Source organism: Lineus longissimus, chromosome 1 (assembly GCF_910592395.1).
Source record: "Lineus longissimus chromosome 1, tnLinLong1.2, whole genome shotgun sequence".
NCBI lineage: Eukaryota > Metazoa > Nemertea > Pilidiophora > Heteronemertea > Lineidae > Lineus > Lineus longissimus.
In genome coordinates, this window is record NC_088308.1 from 3,785,235 (window position 1) to 3,806,616 (window position 21,382).

At 39.4% G+C, this 21,382-nt stretch overlaps 3 protein-coding genes across 16 annotated transcripts in view; 1 reads left to right on the forward strand and 2 right to left on the reverse strand.

The window, feature by feature from the left end:
- The window catches only part of LOC135485512 (coiled-coil domain-containing protein 154-like), a 43,518-nt gene extending 23,008 nt beyond the window's left edge, over positions 1–20,510 (reverse strand). For 8 of the 14 annotated variants that reach the window (XM_064767688.1, XM_064767643.1, XM_064767613.1 and 5 more), the window contains exons 1-9: positions 16,924–17,407; positions 13,048–13,539; positions 12,645–12,837; positions 11,533–11,615; positions 11,181–11,276; positions 10,600–10,825; positions 10,105–10,233; positions 8,969–9,093; positions 8,571–8,697 (exon numbers count right to left, since the gene is read on the reverse strand). In XM_064767688.1, coding sequence (XP_064623758.1) covers positions 8,571–8,697; positions 8,969–9,093; positions 10,105–10,233; positions 10,600–10,825; positions 11,181–11,276; positions 11,533–11,615; positions 12,645–12,837; positions 13,048–13,539; positions 16,924–17,000 — 1,548 coding nt within the window. In that variant the 5' untranslated portion in view covers positions 17,001–17,407. Of the gene's footprint in view, positions 1–8,570; positions 8,698–8,968; positions 9,094–10,104; positions 10,234–10,599; positions 10,826–11,180; positions 11,277–11,532; positions 11,616–12,644; positions 12,838–13,047; positions 13,540–14,412; positions 14,497–16,923; positions 17,409–19,319; positions 19,443–20,108 lie in introns of those variants that run through there. The other 6 variants (XM_064767635.1, XM_064767715.1, XM_064767653.1 and 3 more) reach the window with 5 other exon arrangements.
- On the forward strand, positions 56–2,610 carry LOC135485574 (synaptic vesicular amine transporter-like). Its single transcript, XM_064767739.1, has one exon. It carries the CDS (start codon positions 702–704, stop codon positions 2,121–2,123), a length of 1,422 nt encoding a protein of 473 aa, XP_064623809.1. The 5' UTR covers positions 56–701; the 3' UTR covers positions 2,124–2,610.
- On the reverse strand, positions 3,072–5,521 carry LOC135496532 (uncharacterized). The gene is made up of 6 exons (XM_064785896.1): positions 5,446–5,521; positions 5,159–5,260; positions 4,707–4,778; positions 4,519–4,605; positions 4,244–4,315; positions 3,072–3,128 (listed from the first exon to the last, which is right to left on the reverse strand). The coding sequence occupies exons 1-6, from the start codon at positions 5,458–5,460 to the stop codon at positions 3,072–3,074; spliced, it is 405 nt and encodes a 134-aa protein (XP_064641966.1). The 5' UTR covers positions 5,461–5,521.
- Positions 20,511–21,382: the final 872 nt, after the last annotated feature.

Below are 21,382 nucleotides of genomic sequence, written 5' to 3' on the forward strand. Positions count from 1 at the left end.
GTGTCGGCCTGCATGTAATTCCGGGCATTATGTTGTTATTACCATCATAATTATTAGTTCCATTATCTCTGTGGAGTTGTCATGATTACTGACCTCTTCATATATGCAGAAATACAGGCCCAAACCAGCATGATAATTTTGTTTACCCAGCCATTTGGATGAAGTGAGGTATACCACGGATAGGCCTACCTAGGCTTTGGAACAGGAGTACAACAAGTGCTGATAGTGATCAAGACAAGATCTAGTGGAATAACCAACTGGAGTCGGCAGTGCATGGTGAACAAAATTTGCATACAAGCAAATTTGGTAGCATTTCTCAATCTTTGAAAGGGTTTCTTCAACAGGATATAACTATAAAGGATCATAGAACTCAGGAGGAGAGAGAATATACCTTAGGATACAACGTAAGGTCACTCGGCATAAACAGAACGAGCTTATGGTGACATTCCTGATAATAGATTTCAGTTAGATCGTTTGTGAGAGTGAAACTTGTACTTTATAATGTCTGTTCATTCGCAGAACTATGTTATTTGACTCTGCGATTCAAAAGAGACAGTTTTACAATAGGATTCAGTAAGATTGAACTAAATTTTCCAAGTAACTTCATGTTGTGTGAACTATCACTCGAAGAGAATGGTATACAATTCTTCTTCTCAAGTATCATAAGCACAGATATTTCGGTTAACTTTTAAGTATCAAGAATGTCAGGGGAGGTAAAAGAGGATGTTCCACTGACCAAGGCCGCTGAGTCATTAGCTTCGTCAGATGAAACTGTTGCGGATGACAGCAAAAAAGTTTACAAGGAAAAACAAGATGATGAAGATGACGAAGATGAAAACCTGTCAACATGGATGAAGTTCAGGCAGTCTGGGTATTTGGTCATTATAGTTTCATTCTGCGCTTTCGTGATAGACAATCTTCTCATCTTCGGCGTGGAACCTTTACTCCCCGATATCCTCCGTGTGATAACATACCCCAATTCTGTCACCGAATGGGATGCAAGGAAAATGTTCAAAGTGGAAAATGGGAAGGGAGGAAATGTGACTGGGAACAACACCTATGATTATCTTGAGGATTCAACCAGGATTGGAATAATAGTTGCAGCCAAACCTGCCGCTTCACTCTTGACCAATTTCGTCGCTGGTTACGTGGTGGAGCGATTTGGACACCGCGAGCCTCTCATTTTTGGCTCCTTCATACAAGCTATTGCATGTGTTGGCTTTGCATTTGCTCCAAATTTTGGGCTACTGTTGCTAGCGAGAGCTATTCAGGGAATTGGAGCTAGTTTCTCTGTTGTTCCGGCAATGGCTCTCGTTGCCCACAGGTTCCCTGGTGACGCCGAAAGATCAAAAGTCATGGGATTTGTCGGAAGCGGAGTTCATGTTGGCTCTGGTCTAGCCTTTCCATTTGCAGCCTTGACTTATCAATTCTTAGGACGGAGAACTCCATTCTACATCCTGGCGGCTATGAGTGTACTTGACGGAATAATGCGTCTTTTCATCAGCGCAAACAAGAAGGACAAGAAGAAGGCTAATGGCGTGACGATAAGCGATTATTGGTCGATTTTGACTGACGGTTACATAATAGTGGCTATGGCAGGTCACTTTGCCTTTTACTTTGCGTTTGGCGTCTTCATGGCTACGGCTCCTGCATGGATGATGAGCAGGCTCCACGCAGAAATATGGCAAATGGGAATCATCCTTTTCATCTCCGTTGTCATTCTGTTGACCACTCAGAACATTACCGGATATTTTGCCGTGACTCACGGACGCTGGAAGTTTATCTTTGTATCATTCATCCTATATGGAGTACCGATGTTTTTCTATCCCTTGTGTAAGACTATCTGGGAGGTGATAGCAGTAGAATTCCCATTACGTGTAGGAAACGGAATATTCCTTGGAATTATCTACGCTTTATTAGGAACTATCGTCGACCAACGACACAATTCAAACTATGGAGTGATATACGGCCTTCATATGTCATTCTTTACATTAGCTGTGATTATTGGGCCTCTGGCTGGAGGCTTCTTGTTGAATTACATGTCCTTTTCGTGGCTCTACCGTGGGACTGCGATCTATGTTTCTCTGCATGCACTTACAGCCCTAGCTTTCAAAAAGTTCTAACTCGACCATCATTAGGAAAGCACCCTTGCTCCTGCCTTTAGCCCTCTCCAATATTTAGCGGCGCAAGTACGGTATATTCATTTTCGACATTTTGATAGTTGTGTGTTACTTTATCGAACTTTATAGAATAATTGGCCATTTTTGGATGTCTTGGTCTGGAGCATAGTGGGATTCTAGTCTATTCGTTTAGATGACAAATGGGCTATGGTTGTCAAGCTGACAATTAGTTGTTGACCCTGTAATCAATATGGCAATGGACACCTGATTTTGATACATGACATAGGAGAAGGAAATTCATGCCACTGCAAAAACAATTTCTTCATCTCAATATTAAAAGGTCACATGACTTCATTGTGCTCTAAACAGGTTTCAAATGTGTGATACGGGGTCACTTTAACACAAATTAACATTTCTAGACTTATAAATGACGGTGTGTATGTGAATGTGATTTTATTCCTTATATCCAAAATACAAATTTTGTCTGATCTGACAGCAGCCATGTTTTTTCAGTTTTCTTTCAACAATTGCACATCAGAAACAGATATAAGCGCAGTGCATTTGTAAGTGCTGTGGGTTAATTTTCGTGGATACAAAGATGATTAAGTGATGACGACGTAAAACCTGTCCCAACCTGATATCTTGGCATCATCACCTCAGTATTGATCAGTGATATCGCTTTACATTTTGACTGCCAATATGGCGGCAGCATGATCTTATATGAAGAATTTTGAGTAGGTCAATACCTTATCATCAATATCCTGCCTCAGCTTGGCTCGCAGCATGCGATCTCTTGCATCAAGGTCACCATCGCCGCCCAAACTTTGGCTCAACCCTGGTCTCTGAAACATGATTGTGTTCAAAGGTCTAAATTGAGCGGGATACCTGCTCTATTAGGGATAATGACTTCAGTCCTAAATGTGTCATTTCTTAACAATTTGACATCTGTTATCAGGCCACCTCTCTTATAAGGCCATCATTTTTCTCTCTGGAGGATATCATTTTTTTCTGAAATCATCAAAAATCAGAATGAATATTTTTCTAAATGCAGTATAGAGGGTTACTGCTGCAACATTCCCAAGTTAAAGATATTATTTCAGCATTGTGCAGCTTCATGATCTCAGAAAATGTTTATACAAAACACTTTTCTTTCCAGGACTTTTCCAAGTTCATTTCATGTTTTATACAGTAAGGCCTTATATCAATAGAAAAAATCAATACAGCCAATACACGCAGTATAATAAAATAGAACTGAAATTGTCATCACAGCAGTTACATTTTATATTAACAGCCCCTTCATTATAAGCATGATGGCACTGCTCCCAGATGTTGCCAGAGTAAAGTTTTCCTCCCGTGTTATAAACAGCAGGACCTTGTAACACCTTGTTTTTAATAAGCCTCCATTTTGAATTAGAAATTTCAAGTGGTTACAATTTCCATCCGTAATTGGCACTTAAAACTTATATAACACCATTATAAAATATGTTAAAAAATGTATACACAATGTATATGTATTAGCAAACTACTGATTTCAACAAATTGGTACAACAGATTTCTGTATCAGTCGCTGCCTACTAACATAACATGCAGTCAAAATGACCAGTTCTTTTCCCAACACAAAAGCACAATTTCCATCTGCCCATTCAAGGTGCCGGTTGAAATATCCCTCAATCAATAGAGTTTGTTATGTTTTACCAGTGGGATACTGGTTACCAGTGGGATACTGGTATATCATTCGCAGCTGTCGACCTTTTGATAGAAAATCAATGAAATTTATTACTTATTTGCCAACAATTGCCAACAAATTTCGCACCCCGATATGGGACAATGCCTGACAGCAGTGTAAAAAAACGGGGTTTTAGGAACAATAAACTTCCAATACATGAAAAACTGAGTGCTGCGTGATGTCACGGATAACCACAAACGCGCTGTCACTTAAAATGTGATGTGTCTGATATCACCCATCAAGTTAAGCAATGCCTGATTTGACACGTGTCGGAAATTTACTGGTCCTAAAAACACAATTCGCATTGCGAGTGCTGTCAGAAGGCCATGAACGAATGCAGCAAGTCCTGTATTTGGAGGAAGACAATTCGAGAGTCGAAAAGATGAATGTGTCATACCTCGCCATGTTCTTTCTTGAGCTTCTTCCTCTTGTCCTCCAATTTGTTTTCCAAAGATCTGATGTCCTTCAGCTGAAAATAGACAAGAAGAGAAAACTCTATTCAACAATGATATCCACCATTTCCATGCTATATAAAGGAAAAGACCTGTCTATTTTCTATCTTTGATACCACACAACCTTCCTCTATTTCTTCCCTTCCCAGACACTGTATGGTCATATGAATGCCCCCTCCCCCCCCCCCTCCCAAACTCTTCACACCAAACCCTAACTCACCCTTCTTTCCATTTCCTCCATTCCTGACAGATACCGCCTGTTAGAACTCCTCTCAATCTTCTCCATATTGGTCTGAAGAGCCTGCAGCTGAAAGAGAGAAACATCTAAATTATGCTTAGATTTAGCTCCTTGTATTGTAAACCTGAATACTTCCATGACGAAATTTGGCTGTTTTAGTTGTATCTTACCTTTTCCAAAGTAGACACTTTGAATTTGTCATTCTCTTGTTGCAATGTCTCAATGTCAACCATGGTTGAAGCCTGCAGTCATAATAAACAGTTCAGCAGTTTACATATATGTTTAAAAAAAATTGAAAAAAATGACATTTTAAAAACATAATCTAATGAAGTGCACATATCTTTTATACTCGAGACAAACTGTAAGTTCACAATGGAAGATGTCTGCACACAGTGAGAAGGATTGGTTTTGCAACAAAAAATCTCATCTGCTGTGGATATCACTGATGCCAACGACAAGAAATCATGATCACTGCGACTATCAATCAATATCAAACACAGCAATTACCAGTTTTACCTGCAGATCAGCAATCTTTTTATCACTCACCGCAGTGATAATTGTCGCAGATTACAACAACAATTAAGTCATAGCACATGAAAACAATAAAAATCAGGAGACGTACCCCTCTTCCTTCTTCTTCATCAACCTTCTTTTCCAGATTGCTAAACCTTTCCTCAAATTCCTTTTTGACCTCTTTCATAATTTTATTCCGTAGTTTAAGAGCCTGAAGGCAAAAAATATAGCATTGATCCAGCTCTGTGAATCTTTCGAAGCCTTCGCTGATTTTACCAATTTCTCCCTTTGCTTATGAACCTTCAAGAATGTAGAGTAGAGTACTACCTCTGGCATGTCTGGAGTGATTTCAAAGTCGCATACCGCATTTAGTAAAACAACTAGATGCCCAATTACCTGTTTCTCATCCATTTTGGCTAGGTCTCGTTTTATTTTACTCCCCTGAAACAAGAAAGAAATGGCATGCAATGATCTTTTGGAGGTCTATTTAAAAGTATCTATGCTTTAAGGAACTGTACACAGTGCCGCCTGTTCCCATATTTTCATACCATGCAATGATCTTTTGAACATGTCATTGGAGCATATCAAGACGAAATAGTCAAAGGGGCATTTCCTCTTTAAAAGTAAGCAATCTGAACTAAGATCAGGCCTTTCAGCAACTGACAAGGACAAGATACACAAATTCAAGTTTTCCCCTCCTTCAACAAGCAAACATGAAGAATGTTTGCAAGTTCGCATCCCTAAACTAACTACACTGGCAATGAAGGATAATTGACTGAATCACGCATTGTGCCTCCGCTTCGCCATCTCAAATTATTTATTCCTACCACTAACAACATTCTGTTGGTTATTCAGACATTCACAAGCAAAAACATTTCAAAAGGGGAATAATTTTGTATGAAATATATGTCGAGACACGATGAGGATGTACTGAAGGACAATTCACAGAATTGCAGATTGTTATTTAGCATTTCAGCTACAGTAGCCTATATGAAATTTTTACCTAAATATTTCATTTTTTAAGTGCAGGACAATTGACTAAAACTTGTCGCAACTTCAAATTTTCAGCTAAAATATTCATAACAATACCGTACCAACTGTTTGTTGATTTATAATATCTCTACGAATGTTGCTGACAAAATTGTTAACAAGGACCAAACCTTCAATCATTTCCAAAGGGTGCGGCCGGTTTAGACGAGACAAGGAGGCACTCAACTCATGTGAACTATTACTAACTTTTTACCAGTCACACATGTTGAATTATAGCAAAGGCTATCAGGAAAGCTAGGCTAGCTTATGAAGGAAAACATGCTTCTTCTTTACTCATTTGGCCGCACCCTTTTCAACTGTATTAAATCCTGAGACACACTTGGTCATTTCACTTCAGGGTTTTGTGAAACTGCATCTTGTGCTCACCGGTACTTTTGATTTAGTGTTTTGACAACCCGGCAACAGTAAATTCCAATTAGAAATTTTGTTTTCGTGCCAGATATCTTTGGATTATTTGTAAATGTAAAGCACACATAAAAAGCAAGCGAATACTTTGACGAAGTCTCAGAATCAAAAAAGTGGTCCTTGCCACCACGGCAAGTGACTTCCCAAATACAACATTTTTTGGCAAATCGTCCTTTCGAACACTGTCTTTCATAACCTATTCACAAAATTCACAAAATGAAGAAAAATAAAGAATTTTATCTCACCTTACTAGTAAATCCTTGAAAATCTGGTCTTACCTCTATGCATCCACTGCTCTATGTGCCTTGAAAGATTTTTTCCATTGACTGCTACACCTCAACGAAAAGCTTTCTGTTTCCAAAATTGCACGAGAATTGCGACGATAACTGATTGACAGAAATCATGCAAACTAGCAGACACGTTGGCTGCTGTGACAGAAAGTACAATACGCAAATGTCAACCGCAAGAATAACATGTCAGTTGTGACAGTTTCCTCAGTGGGTCCCAATGATATACCCATAGCATTATTTCTGGTCGATTTTTCGGAACATGGTCACAAAGGATTGTAAGAGTACTCAATACAACAATGCTATTGTTGATGTCAAAATCTTTGGTGCGTTCCCGGTAAAAATCAATTGAAAAGTAGCCATAGCCATAGAATTGTCGCAGCATGTTTGCAGTGGCAATCAGGCAGCAAAAATACGAGAAGCAAAATTTGAAATAATTTTCATATCATAAAAAAACACGGATTGTCTTGTAAAAAAGCTAGAGAATAAGACAAGTAAAAAATTATCAAAATTTCAAAATATCAAACAAATAAATATTTCTGAAAAGAAATTTGTAATTACTTCTTCCTCGACCATAACCGACATATTGAATCGAAGCTGCTCCTCATGAGTATTCAATATATCCTTCATCCACTCAAGGATCTAGAGGAAAGGAAAATCGAAGTTATTCATTATGACGTCTTGGTATTTTTGAAAGTTGGTAACGTGTATCATGACTCAGACAATTCAACGATTTCACACCAAAACATACCACACAACCAATGGCACGCAACTCATGTTTGCACTGAGACACTACATGTAAATGATCTTTTCTCTTCAATATGACCACTTTCACAAAGAAACTAGAATAAAAAGAAACGAAATGATAAATTTGTTTACCCTTCGACTATAACCAAATCAGATTTTTTTCAAAAAGAAAATGTTAAATTCGTTTATCCTTTGACTCCAACCAAATCAGAATTTTTCAGGTCAAAGCAATGGTACGACATTTTCTCGGAGCAGCTAAGAAGTTGGACTGAAAAAACAGCATTGGCAGCACCAACTTGCATGATGTCATTGAAGTGAAATAAGCACCACAACGGTACAGTATTGTTGGTATAGTCAAAGGGTATCATCAAAAAATAATTACATTCTCAAGCACAGAATCTGGTACGTCAGTCATCTTACTACAAGGAGTGCTAGGAGTCGGTGAAACACTCTTGCACTTTAGGTCTTCGCTGAGTTTGAACACGTCTTCGTTTATGGCATTGACCTGAAGCAATAGATGGGAAGAGCAAACAGACGAAGCTATTAATAGTCAAACATATCATGAATAGAATACACAGAATACACAGTTCTCCTTCATGACACCAGACTGCTCAGGACTGTAATGCCTGAAGAGATGTGGTGGTACAGTAGACATCGAAAGGTCAAGCTGCAGGAGTGAGTAAGAGAGTGAATCCTCATTTCGCTTGACCTGGTGTATCACCACATTTTCAGTAGTGGGTGTTCTTCTTCCTAAAGCTGGTCTGCAAGAGGCTAGAGAAAGACGTGCTGGAAAATAAAGACTGAGAAACAGCTGGGCTGAAAAGATGATTTCATAGAGAATATCCTAGCATCCTTCCCCCATGCTGCATATTATACATGTAGTTGTATTGATGGTGGTGACTCTGAAGACTGAAAGTCTCTTCGATCAGCTTGATGACTCGAAGAACACACCTCAGCCCTGTTAACCTTGCTGAAATCAACACACAATGAAAACGTGTTATTGAGATAGAAAATATTTGAAATGAGACCTACCTTCTCGGATAACGTTGATAGTTGCGACGTGACTCCACCAATGGCCTCTTGAAGTGTGGCAGTTGCTACTCCGATCTTGTCCTGTAAATGGTCAACTCGGTCCCTCGTATCTCTCTCGTGTTGTTTTCTGAAGAAGAGATAGAGTTTTTCATTCACACACCAGACAAATATTTTCTTCTTCTTCCAGGTTCACGGACTCCTAATCAACATGTAGTTGCGTGTCCCTACGGTTGGATGCCGGTAGGCTAATTGGATATCTCAAACTCCATCTTCAGCAAGGAAGGAGGAGTCGTGACAAGGATTCATCTCTGGGCCGAGGTAGATGTAACTCGAGATAGGTAGTTACTGGGGAGGGTCTCAGAGGTGCTGAGGAGAAATGAACTAGAGAAGAAACTTACCTTGACTTGATTTCAGCCATGATGACTTTATCCATTTGTTTCTTCGTCTCCACAATCTGTTGATCAAGTAACGACACAGCTTCGTCAATCTTCCTCAGAGTTTCGTTATACTTGCTGCGGTCAATCTGAACAACAGACAAAACAGAAAAGCGATTCAATATATTTCAGCTACAATGTACAAGGATCTATTGTATTTAGTCATAATAGACTAGACAAGGAATGCATTGACGAATATTCATAATTAACTTATTAGGTATTCAGAGTGAGCTAAGTGGCTTCCATGAACACTTGAGAGTGGGAAAACTTGTGCTGTCATCTATTAGAAGCATAGCAAACTGAATGTTGGCCAATGGGAACTTTTTCATCAGCCAAAGCTTGCTGCATGAATACTGTCATCATAACCGAAACTTTCATTGTTTACAGTATTTCAAATTAAAGACAAAACACCCCAACAAAACAAAGCACATGTCTCCACCACTCCGCCAAATACACTGCGACAGACCAGTTCAGCTTCCAATCTGCAATAGTTCTAGGTTAAGCTCACCAAAAACAGCAGTTGGTCTATTTTAAGTTAGGATACAGTTTAATTTGATACTGGATGCATCGGATTTTGAAGCACTTTACTATTCACCACAAAAAGCCATCACAAACTAGATAAACTTCAGGGACAACTTTCAAAACAACATCTGAGGGTTAGACATCACCCACCTTACATAATTTTGGTTTATAACAAATCCGTAGGTTATGAAAAGCCTGTGGGATATATGTGTCAGAATAGTGGAGAATAGAGGCAACTAACTATCACACAACAAGGATAATTTATTCGGCTAAAGAAAGGAGCACACGTATTGTACTGCACTGGGCCATTTCACTACACTTGGTCATTTAAAAGGCCAGTTGAGAGTATCAGGAGTGGCCCTGGCCAGGTCTCAAATTCACTACCTAAGTTCCATCAAAAAGTGGAGGCCCTGCGACTCTGCCATCGGGAACTTGCGCTTGCCCCTCTAAATATTGTTAAAGGAGTGCATGAAGTACATGCTGACGTCCAAGGCCAAACACAGGACCACTTTGACAGTTGGAGCTGGTGTTAACAGATAGAAGACTAGGAGAGCTCCTAGTTCTTTTATTGAACCTACCTTCTGTGCTTCTCTAACATTCACTATCTCCTCATCTGCTGCTCTCTTCAGCGTCTCCCACTTCTGCTCGGTCTCCTTTCTAAATGCACGCTCCACTTCTTGTCGCCTCAGCTGGTCTTCGTGCCACGACTGAAAACACAAGTGGACCGATGTTATCAATCCGATACCAGAAAATGAAGGGCAGAGTCACAAGACATCATCAGACAATCATCAGTCTTGAAGCATCATTCCATAGGCCTCAGCATTAAACCCCTACTGAGTACCACAGTTAGCACAATGCACCTAGACTGAGCAAGTTGGCACTCTGAATCAGGGGAGCACATTGGTACTTCCCTAAAGCCAACCAGATGCCAATCAACATATCCATTGGAGAGCCATCTGATCACATTCTGATGAACTGAAATACGTCCTGGCGGTTGCCAGTTGACTTTTCAAACATTCATTAATGGCCATGGTGGTTATGGAGTTGAGTGACAATTTCACAGCCGTACAAACCTTTTCAATTTGCAAGAACTTGTCCTGTGTCTCTTCCCTGAGTTTGATATCTTTCTGTAATATTCTCTTGCTGACGTCTTCAACCATCTCCGCCACGCGATTCTGTAACTTGAGTCGTTCCGTCTCCGCTGCGTGCTCTTTCTCCCGGTGCATCGTGTCTAAAGCATGGATAGCTTCATCACGCTTCCTGGATTGTTCAAGAAGGGACGCCTGGAGGTCATTCACCCTGCAGAAGTAGAGACACAGAATGTCAGCTTACATCAAAGAATTTCGAACACACAACCAGGGGAGTCAAGGAGGCCTAGTTCTGCTGCCTCAAGAAGGCCAGGTTTTCGCACAGGAAAAGACAAACATGGAAGATATCTACAGAAATTACTGGCAGACTACAGATCAAGGCCTCGCAATGAAGTGATATAAATATATGGGACTTGCGACCTTGTTATCAACTTCCCCACTGGGCAAGAGACAAAAACACTAAACCGATAAACCCAACTGGTGCCCAACTGTTGTTGTATGCAAAAAACACAAGAGGAAATGCAAGAAGGATAGTATCTTGCACTGGGCATGATGAGTCCTCGTACCTTATTGTTCCTTGTTGTTCTCCCATACGCCTCTCCTGGGTTTCAGCATCCTGCTTGTTTCTCAGGTCAATCAAGACATCACGCACCTCAGACAACCTTGGAAAGAAAGGAAAAAGCATTTGAATAAATTTGAAGATGACAACATTGTCAGATCAGTCCTTAAATACTACCTGGCTGTTATCAGAATACGTGCATGTAACACCTATATTGAGTGATGACTATCACCGCTGAATGCAGATTCTTTGCACTGGGAAGGTTTTTTTAGCTTTTCATGCACCCTGGCTACTATTTCCTTAAACACTGTTCTTTGAGATACACATCATAGTTAAAGGCTCCCTATAGAGTGACTTACTTTGATTCTATCTGTATTCTGAGCTGGTTTGTCGTCAAATCAACTTGGTTCTGAGATTCAGTATGCCTCCGGACATCATTAACCTGAAAGAGACATGACCCAGATTTTCTTTATTTTGGGAAAAGAGATGTTGGAGCAAAGACCCATGGCCATAAAAGAAACAATAATATAAGGGTGTTTTGACAGGTGAGTATTCTGAGCCCATATGATGTGTCTGTATCAATTTGGTTGTGTCAGACTCAGAGAATCTGATTACATCAGACGTAAACTATTGCTACGTCAAACAGGAGCGACTTTTTGATTTGCCCAAATGCTTTTGTTTGTTGATTTTAAGGGGTCAGGTCTTAATGCACTAGTGACTAAATGTCAATCTGAATCCTCATCTATAACACCAACAATCGCCCTCTGCAAAGCTTCATAAACTATTGATTAAAATTTCTGCAAAAACGCCCACAGGAGACGAGAATTCTCATTTCATGTGGTTTGTACCTACTCCAAAATGTTTGCCGATATGACCGGGACTGTTTACATGTTGCCTTGGTTACCATCCCATGATACATTTTGGGCTCGCCTTGACAACAATGCGTATAATACAACTGTATTGAATCATGGAGTACCTTGTACAATCTTTCAGTTTCCTCAATAAAGGGCATCTCAAAGGCATTATAAGGGGCATCTTAATTGCATTAGACTGGAAGGATAAGCAAACATCCTGTTTACTTCTTGAGGGCCAAATTAGGAGCCCTATAGTCTACATATGTACCCTTTTCATGAAGTTATACATGTAGTTTACCTGCCTTGTACCAATTATAGGTCAGTTTTGGTATAATACTGATCAATTAGACAATTGAGTTAAACGTTGGATCAGATTTCTTTGTGAACTAACACACACTTCTTTTATTCTTCAACAACAATACTAATTGCAACACTTGGTCAATTATTTATTCAAAATTGATTCTTGTAGCCTAATACTTTAAGTGAAGAGTTGAGCCAAACAATAACTCCAGACACAAGAATACAAGCAATTAGACTATTGAATTGTACTAAGTGCTACAACTGATATCGTTTGGCATACATTTCAATTAAACTTTTGCATTTCAGAAAAAACTTACTGTTTGCCGATGTTCTTCCTCTATTTTTCGTGACCTTAACTTCAAATCTTGCGTAACTTGACTAAAATCGAATGACTGGTTATCAAACTTATTCTTCAATGCTCTCACATCTTCACTTAGCTGAAATGTGAGCCGTTCTAATTGGTTTTTGGCACGGTTTGATTCCTCTAGTTCACTTTTCAATTCATCGATCCTAAAACAGAAAGTGACGAAAATTAAGGTCTTATTAAGAGTCCTAACTTCAATATTTGAAAAGTTTTTATCATACTTCCAACTAAGTTTCACTTGGACGAGGTTCACCTGATGAGTTCCCAATCAGAGATGGCATGGCTAACTGTCGAGCATCCCAGTTTGTCTCTAAGCACAGAAATCTAACCTTCAAAATTCTACTGTCAAAACTCACCGCGCTGCCTGATAATCCCTCTTGTTTGCCACATCCTGCTGAGCCCCTATCACAGATTGCTCCAAAGTCTTACTCTGACCCATAAGTTCATTTAAATGAGTCCGCTCCTCTTGAATACGATCCTCAGTACGCTTTAAACGTGCCGTAACCGCCGCTAAAGCATCTGTGCTGGATCGTAAAGTGTTCTCTAAACCCTGTCGGGCTATTCGTTCATCCCGAATAACGTCCTCATTTCTACGAGCAGTAGATTTCAGTTCGCTTTGTAACCGAACCACCTCCTCTAAAAGTGCACGGTTCGACTTTTCCGTGACCCCTATCCGGGTTTCCAGGAGTCTGACCCGGTCATTTGCCTCCATTCCTTCCGTGCTGGCATTCAGGACCCCGGACCGACCAAATGGCACCAGCTGGTTCTCTTGGTTTGGCTGCGGCGATACCCCATGGATGTTGGGGAGTGCACTGAACTTGGATGGAAATTGTGGGGTGGTTGGTAACCTACAAGCATACGAGGATGAAAAAGGAATTTAGAATACACTATAATGTAAAGAGCATGGGGTGAGCATGCCCCCTTAGGCTTTTGATCTAAGAAATTTTAGGATCTTTGGACGTTTGTTATCCCTCATACCTAGTGGTGTGGCCCGTGCCTTCAAGGGCAAGCAAAATACCACATCCAAATGAGAAATATCACTTACTTTTGGTGATAAACCATAAATTGATGTGCTCAACCATATGGAAGAGTGGAAGAGCGATTCGATGCAGCAGGCCATCTTTATGAACTCTGTGCTTACAACCAAAAGTTCTCTATTTTATTTCTTATTGAGACTCTTACACTACTCGCTAAGAAGCAGTCAGATTTCTGCAAGGACTTTTAGAAGCCTAATAAAGTTTTCTACACATATGTGACATATTGAGGAGAAGGGTGCAGTGATGTGATCAAAGTGACCGAACAGAAAACCCTGCTCAATTCCATGTAGTGAAACCAGGCTATTGATTCAGAATCAACAGCTTTTTGAAAAAAATGTTTTTAAAAGCATTTGTCTGGTTTGTGTGGAAGTTGGCAACATCATTTTGAAACCATCCAATATTGAAAATGATGTGATGTGAAAGGTGTTGTACTGTATTGAAATGAAACCTGTGAATATGTGATTGGAAAAACTTGTGAGAAGTGAATCAACTGCATTAAATTATCATGAGCAGAAGCAGAAGAGAGCAGAGCATCCAACATGAGAGGCCCATGAAAACATGGTAAAGCTTGGAGCACACAAATGTGAATACACTTGAAAAAGCAGGCGCTATATTTTTGTTTATGGCTATACGCTGTACAAGAGGTTACATGTCAGAATCAATTGAATAAAGACATTAACATACCAATCATATCTGGAGTATGGATTCATTATCGAAGGGAAATCGTAATTATCCACAGACAAAGATAAGACTTTTTATCCTCGTGTCCTGAAAAAGTCAACGCAACCACACAACTTGAGTTTGCCTCGTATCAACTTCATTTTGCAGTACAGGTGATGTTGCCCCACAGGTCCTTGGCAATTACATGACACGTCATAAGAAGATCTATAGTGACTGAAGATCTGCTGACTGAAACTCTGTTTACACCGAGGAGGAATTTTCAATTTCAAACAAAAACATACACATAGACTATTAGAAACAATTCCATTTCCAAGGCCAAAATTCAAAATTTTGAAATGTCATGAAGTCAACACTACATTTAATTGCTTCACACATGTATTGTCGAATACGAAATATCCTGAACTTCGTATATTTTCACTATGGTTACTGAAAACTACTGATCCATTATTTACGGAATGTGTCAGGTCGTGGTTACACTCTCTCGTACATCCCGCCATGCTTCGAGTCACAGATCGATCACAAGACCGTACTTCTCGATTCAATGAAGAGTCAGCGAACATGGGTTGTCATTGAAATAATGTCAAAAGGTGTTTGTAGCCATGGGTGTAACACTATTACAGGAGTGGTTCTATAACAGAGGTGACTGCACCACAAAATACAGGTTTTTGATTGAGGTTATGCACAGTCGGACTGTCCCTCTGACAGACCTTGAGCTCATTGGCGAGTATGCTGTCCTTATGATAATCCTGTATGCGCATTTATTTGTACCTTGACTTGTTTACCTTTGCTCAAAGCGATACTGTCTTTTGAGTAGAAAGGTCATCTCTTGGAGGCATTTATTCCACAGGAAGTTTTAATTTACATCCCGCTAAAAAGTTCACAAGCCCAAGCCCAGAGCTAACTTTCCAAAGCTACTCCACATCTTTACTGACAAGAATGACCTGAATGAAACAACATTACAACAAATCAAATTGATTCAGTTAGTAACAGGCCATCACTGTCAAATATCCACGTAACCAGCCAATGTGACAAACTCATAAATTTCCCCAGCACTTATTGAATTTGTTCAATAATCTTAAATTTTACAATCACCATCGACACACTCATGGTGTGGCATGATACACTGGCATACTGCAACCTGTAGATTAATATTATTGATTGGGCCATTCCCTCCACAGGAAGTCAAGACTTATGAGGCTTGTATTGGTTGAGTTGACGATGATTGGTAGCACGGAGTACACTGGAGGTTGATCACCAATGGTGACATCAGGTCAATGACACCTCATCAATTTCAGTAGCGAAAACACCACACCTATTCTGCAAGCATGTATCTATCTATATAAAGAAGGAACTCATAACTTGACAGACTTTTGTATTGGTTAGGTTGACAATGGGTTGCACAGGAGACAACCACAAAATCATGTCACCATACTGCCATACAGATTGCAGAATCAATCCTCTTGGCAAAAATAATTTTCCACAAAGTGTAACAAATAGAAAACGTGTATTGTTTTTTTTACTTCCTCCACAAATGTATATCACATGCTGTCCTTGATCCCCACAGAGGTGTTTCAGGTAAGTTTCAATATCACCAATATAGACCATTACATCCACTGGCCCACAGCAGATGGTAATTCCCAAGATCCCTAGAAATGAACATGATATGCCCAACATATAAAGTGCAAGTTTTCTCACACTACAACAACATCAATCAAAATCTTATCGATTTTATTATATAGATCGGATGTATTTGAATGGGAGCAATGGATTAAAGGCAACTCAAATATCGAGACTAAGTCATCTACCTATACAGGCATAGCGGTTTTTATCGAAGTCAAGAGGGCGATAAAATATCGCCAGTCAGTGGGCAAAATTGGTCATTGCTTGGTCTGGTACTATCAAAAGACACATCGCTACGATGACCAATTCTTGTCACAGGTACATTCTTGTAACTGCAATTGTCCCGCAGATAAGACATTTTTGGCACATGCCACAAAAAGGGATACTATAAACAAATATAACATTTACTAAACAAACCTTACTAGGGTAGTTTAGTTTGTTCAGGTGTAACAGTAGACTGTCACTGAAAGAATTTTTCAATTTTCCAATAGTCTATGACCAGCTCTTGTAGCTTGAGTGCACGAACTGTTGAAATAATCCCGAGAATGTTGTTACCATTTGTCTCCTAGTAACCTATAGAGTGGATCGAAATACACTCATTGGATTTGGGTTGGAGATATCATTAATAAATTACTGTGTCCTTAACAGCAGACACAATGTTGTAATTGTAGAGCCTGTATGCCGAGGATTCATTGAAGAAAAATATCTAAATTCAGTAAAACCTCTCTTTCATAGCAGGACACCCTTCCTAAAGGACACTAGTTTTGGCCTAAATCGCTCATTTCCCTTCAATGTCAACATCATCTCTGTAATCAGGACGCTCATCACAGACTTGCTCAAGAACTGAATGAGGATTTAGACAGACCAAACATGGGTTCATAATCAAGTACTTACACTGGTACATCAGTGTCCACTCTATGACCATACGGTATGTTCCTTGTTCTCCTACGATTCATGGCAGACGTTTCCATTTAGAACCATGTCCACCGGTGTATACACAATACCAATTGAAGATGAGCAAACATATCTTGCACAATAAAATCACAATAATCAGGAGAAATCCTAGAAAGATCGTAAGTCCTCAGAATCGTCAGATGACTTCTTCCAATGGAAAACAAATATGGATCCAAATTCACTTTTTCAGATAGTAAATTTCCAATGTCTTGAATTTTTCGAACCCTGCCCATAATGACATCACCACACAGGATAATGAGTTTGTAAAGTGACACAAATGACTATAAAAACATGTACCCAAGTTATCCGATTTGAAGCTTCTGTTGAGTTGCCAAGGCAACCACACCAAACACACTTCATAAAGTGTGGAATAGATTTGAACAGTGAAGTGTTTTCCGATTATTGTGCGACTTGAAATTTTAGTGAAACGTTGAAGTTGAATGCATACAATGTTGCTATAATTGGCTTAGAAATAATGAGAAAATATCACTTAAAATTTACGGTATATCACCAGTACATGTAGAAAATCAACTTGGTTATAGAATTAAAAGTAACATACTTTTGTCATGACAGACTTATCACCATGCCAACCAATAGTAAACAAATGTAGGCGACCATCACGGTATCGATAAAGTTCAAATAATTTATAAGAACATGTACACTCCTCAGGGAGCATATTTTAAAAGCATTTTAGAGTGAAATGTGTAACTGTAATGCGCACGACTTTTCATTTATTATCAATTTTTGGAAGTCATGATCTAAAACTTGTCCAGCAAAGCTTGATCCACAGCTGGTTTTTATGAGGTTCATGCACATGCACATGCAACCAACATTTCAAGTGAGTTAAAACATTAAACAATAACTTCTTCTTCAGCACATTATTTTCCTAGTTTTTAGCCACAAGCATTGCATCATTACATGTATACTCCATCCCCTTGAAATTAAAATTTCACTGATTTTATCATTATAATTTTATCCAACAGTGTCAGCGTTGGCACACAGTGTCGATGCATTCATCCAATCCCTCTCCCTGCAACAAGTGCAGTTTTCCATGAGTTTCCAAGCACTCTCACATGATCAATCTAATACCACATGCATTGCCGACTTAATCCAAATTCTAAGTGCAAACTACAATAGATATGGCCTTTAATTGATTCTGAATTACTTTATCAATATCAAACAAGACTTCGGAGGAAGCAATTCAATAGCATTTCAATTAAAGTGAATAATTACACAAGTAGGACATAGATCAAGCCTTTGTAGGGAATTGGCAAATGAATTTTTATTCTTATGATGAGTTTGATTCAATGAAATATGGATCAACGTGACAAATAATTGCAATGTGCCCTGATTGGAACAAGGCAAAAGGAATAAAGATTTATCATAACATAAGTAAGCGCAGTTACAAAAGACACAGCGACATGTGTAATTCAACTGATGATGCTTGACTTTTAAAAGTAAAACTTGTAAACTGTGACAGTGTGTGTGTCACAGCTACAAAATAGCTGAGGGGAAGATTCCAACGATTACAAAACTTATCATCATTATTATCAAATAATGCATTAGGAACAGCACCTCGGGCATATCATAATATTTGAACTAAACTATTTACGCACAAATCTCAATAACAAAGCAAAATTTGAGATACGATGTTCTGTGTACCTTGTATACAGCAATGTTGTCCCTTCATCGGCTAAATCGAAATACGGCATAATGCACATGTGAGACGTACATGTCTGTCCACAAACACCTTATTCATACATCCAACCTGCCATATCTTTATTCCTACATGTTTTGGCCTTGAGTACATAACTCATGCAAATAGCAATCAAAATATTCGGCCACAGTTTTCAATGCAAGCTGAACAACGACACATTTTTTAAAAAGTTGCCATTGCGCATGTTGGCATGCAGTTACAATTACATAACTTTAAGAGCCAAATGGCCAAGTGACTGAGTAACTTTTTAACATAATTCTTTCATTTATCAAACGGGCAATTGAAATTCCTACGACCTTCGATTAAGATTGCATGTGACAAAAATTGCTCATTTGCAATGGTCATCACAAGTACCTGTGACAAGAATCGGTGATTGCTCCAACCAGCGATCGATATCAAACCAAACAATTACCGGTTTACCCGCACACACGAGAGCTTTTTGTTGCACATCGGCTAGCAGCGATTATTGCAAATGGCTTGTTTGGTGCATCCTCTTGCAAACAGGGGCTACAGTATAACTCCACCTTACGCATAAGGGAGTAAGTATGCATCGAGTGAAATGACCTGATATTGTCGGGATGGTTTGCGTGGTGCTTGACTTTAAGGAAAACCTACTCACCTTCTATCAATTCTGTAGTCCTCCATTTTTAGGACAGATGGTGATGCAGATGAATACCCAACACTGCCATCAGAAGTACTAGGGAGTCAAGGGAAATGTCATGGAAATGCTTTACTCCATTCTGAAATAAAAACAAAGTTTCACGTTACAGTACATTGTTGATTTTAAATGTACATGACTATCAGTATCACTGATCAGTTACTACAGCGGAACAAGCTTCGAAGTACTACCAAAATACTATACGACTGCATTTCAAAACGAACTCCTCAAAACTGCATCATACAATAAGAACTCCGAGTCTGATCGGGAAGCTAGCAAAGAATCTTTCATCTTCATTTTAAAGCTTAATCTGAAATATCAAAGTGCGCACAGCAGTACAATTCGTCAAGGACTGAGCTGCAGATATACCAGGGACAGGGTCGAACAATACACATATTCAGCCTCGGATTCTGAAATAGATACAGACAATCACAATGCCCATGGGTACAGCCCACATCCTCATCAACAATTCATCGGCAACAACACTAAAAGTAAAAGACTCATGTTGAAATAGCTTTTAATTTACTGGTATATGGTGATGTCTAGGCCCAGGCCTACAGAGTATTATTCATAATGCAGTTTTGCAATTTTTATGTAGGTTTATTTTGGTTCCATCGTGTATGTGCAGTTCAAAGTGGGTTCTGATGATGGAGAGTATTCACAACGAAGGGGGGAGGGGCACCAGTGACCAAGTGAAAGTGCAAGTGCAAGCATTAAAAGCAAGCATGCAAGACTAAGACTATCACTCACTCGTGCTCCGCTTCACGATCCAATCCTTAGGCACAGCTAGAAAGCCCCTAAACCTACCGGTATGTACCCACAGATGTTGGGGCTCATGAAAAGTCAAAAGGTAGACGCGGCCAACACAGCACACAAATGAAATAGCCAACAATGCATGAATGCACTGAATAATGCTAAAAAATGCACCGAACGTCAAGAAAAAATCTTCATCAAAACAAGACAATCGTGACTATGCACTACAGTTCAGTTCATTTTGGCTCATCAATGACACATGAAAACTAATCGCATTGTTCTAACAACATTTTGTGCTAAATTACTAAGACTTTTGTACCTTATTTCAACCTTAATCTGATTGAAATTTATCGATTCTGACAGATTTTGTTCATGACGACAGCCATGTTGTTTACTGAGTATCGAAGCACGGGCACCTGTGCAGTATGTAACAGGGGTTTTGATTGGCTAAGAGAGTTATCAGTCCGGGAAAGTTCAAAATTGGGAATTATTAGGTCTCGTTCGGGAGTTTTTCCCAAATATACGCGATGATGACGTGCCCTATTAACAGGAAGTAACATCTATTTTAAAATGCGTTTCCAAAGTGAATGCATGAGGACAACCCATTTGTGTCGTATGTCACTGCAAACGCCCTGATTCTGCAGGATGTTAAATCGGGCATTTTATTTCTTTAAATAAATCATAAGCGTCGCATTTGCTCCTAGCTCTGTTCACCATCCCAAATGGCAATATTACCACTTGGGCCGGACAATCACGAAAAACCCCAAATATTATACATTTCTTCCTGAATAATTCTTACAGTGACCATTCTCCCATGAAAGACAGTTGCTTACGCTACACAAAAATCAAAAAAAGTTATGCGTCTAGTTCAGATGCGTCAACTGTTACTGTTTTATGCTATACTCTCATCTAACCCTCATAGGCTAGTAGCCTGCATGTAATTTGATCACGGACGTCTTTCTCTGCGAGGCCGAGAGACGCTGCCATCTCAGAGGCTTGTAATTGCACGAATCTTCCTCCAATGCTTTTCATTTTTACCGACAAACAATACGAATGCCCCCTTATTTCGTTCGGAGTGTTTTCGTTTCTCAGTGTTTTCCAATCAATGCTTGGGAACGCTAAACACAGATTGAAACTTGCTCTGTTTACCCCAACTGAAAAGCCATATTCTCTCATAGTTGCCTATTTTATTAAAACACTGAAATATTGGGAAACAACGGTAGATCTTACACCGTAGGCCTACCTGGACGAATTTCTGACATAGACCTCTA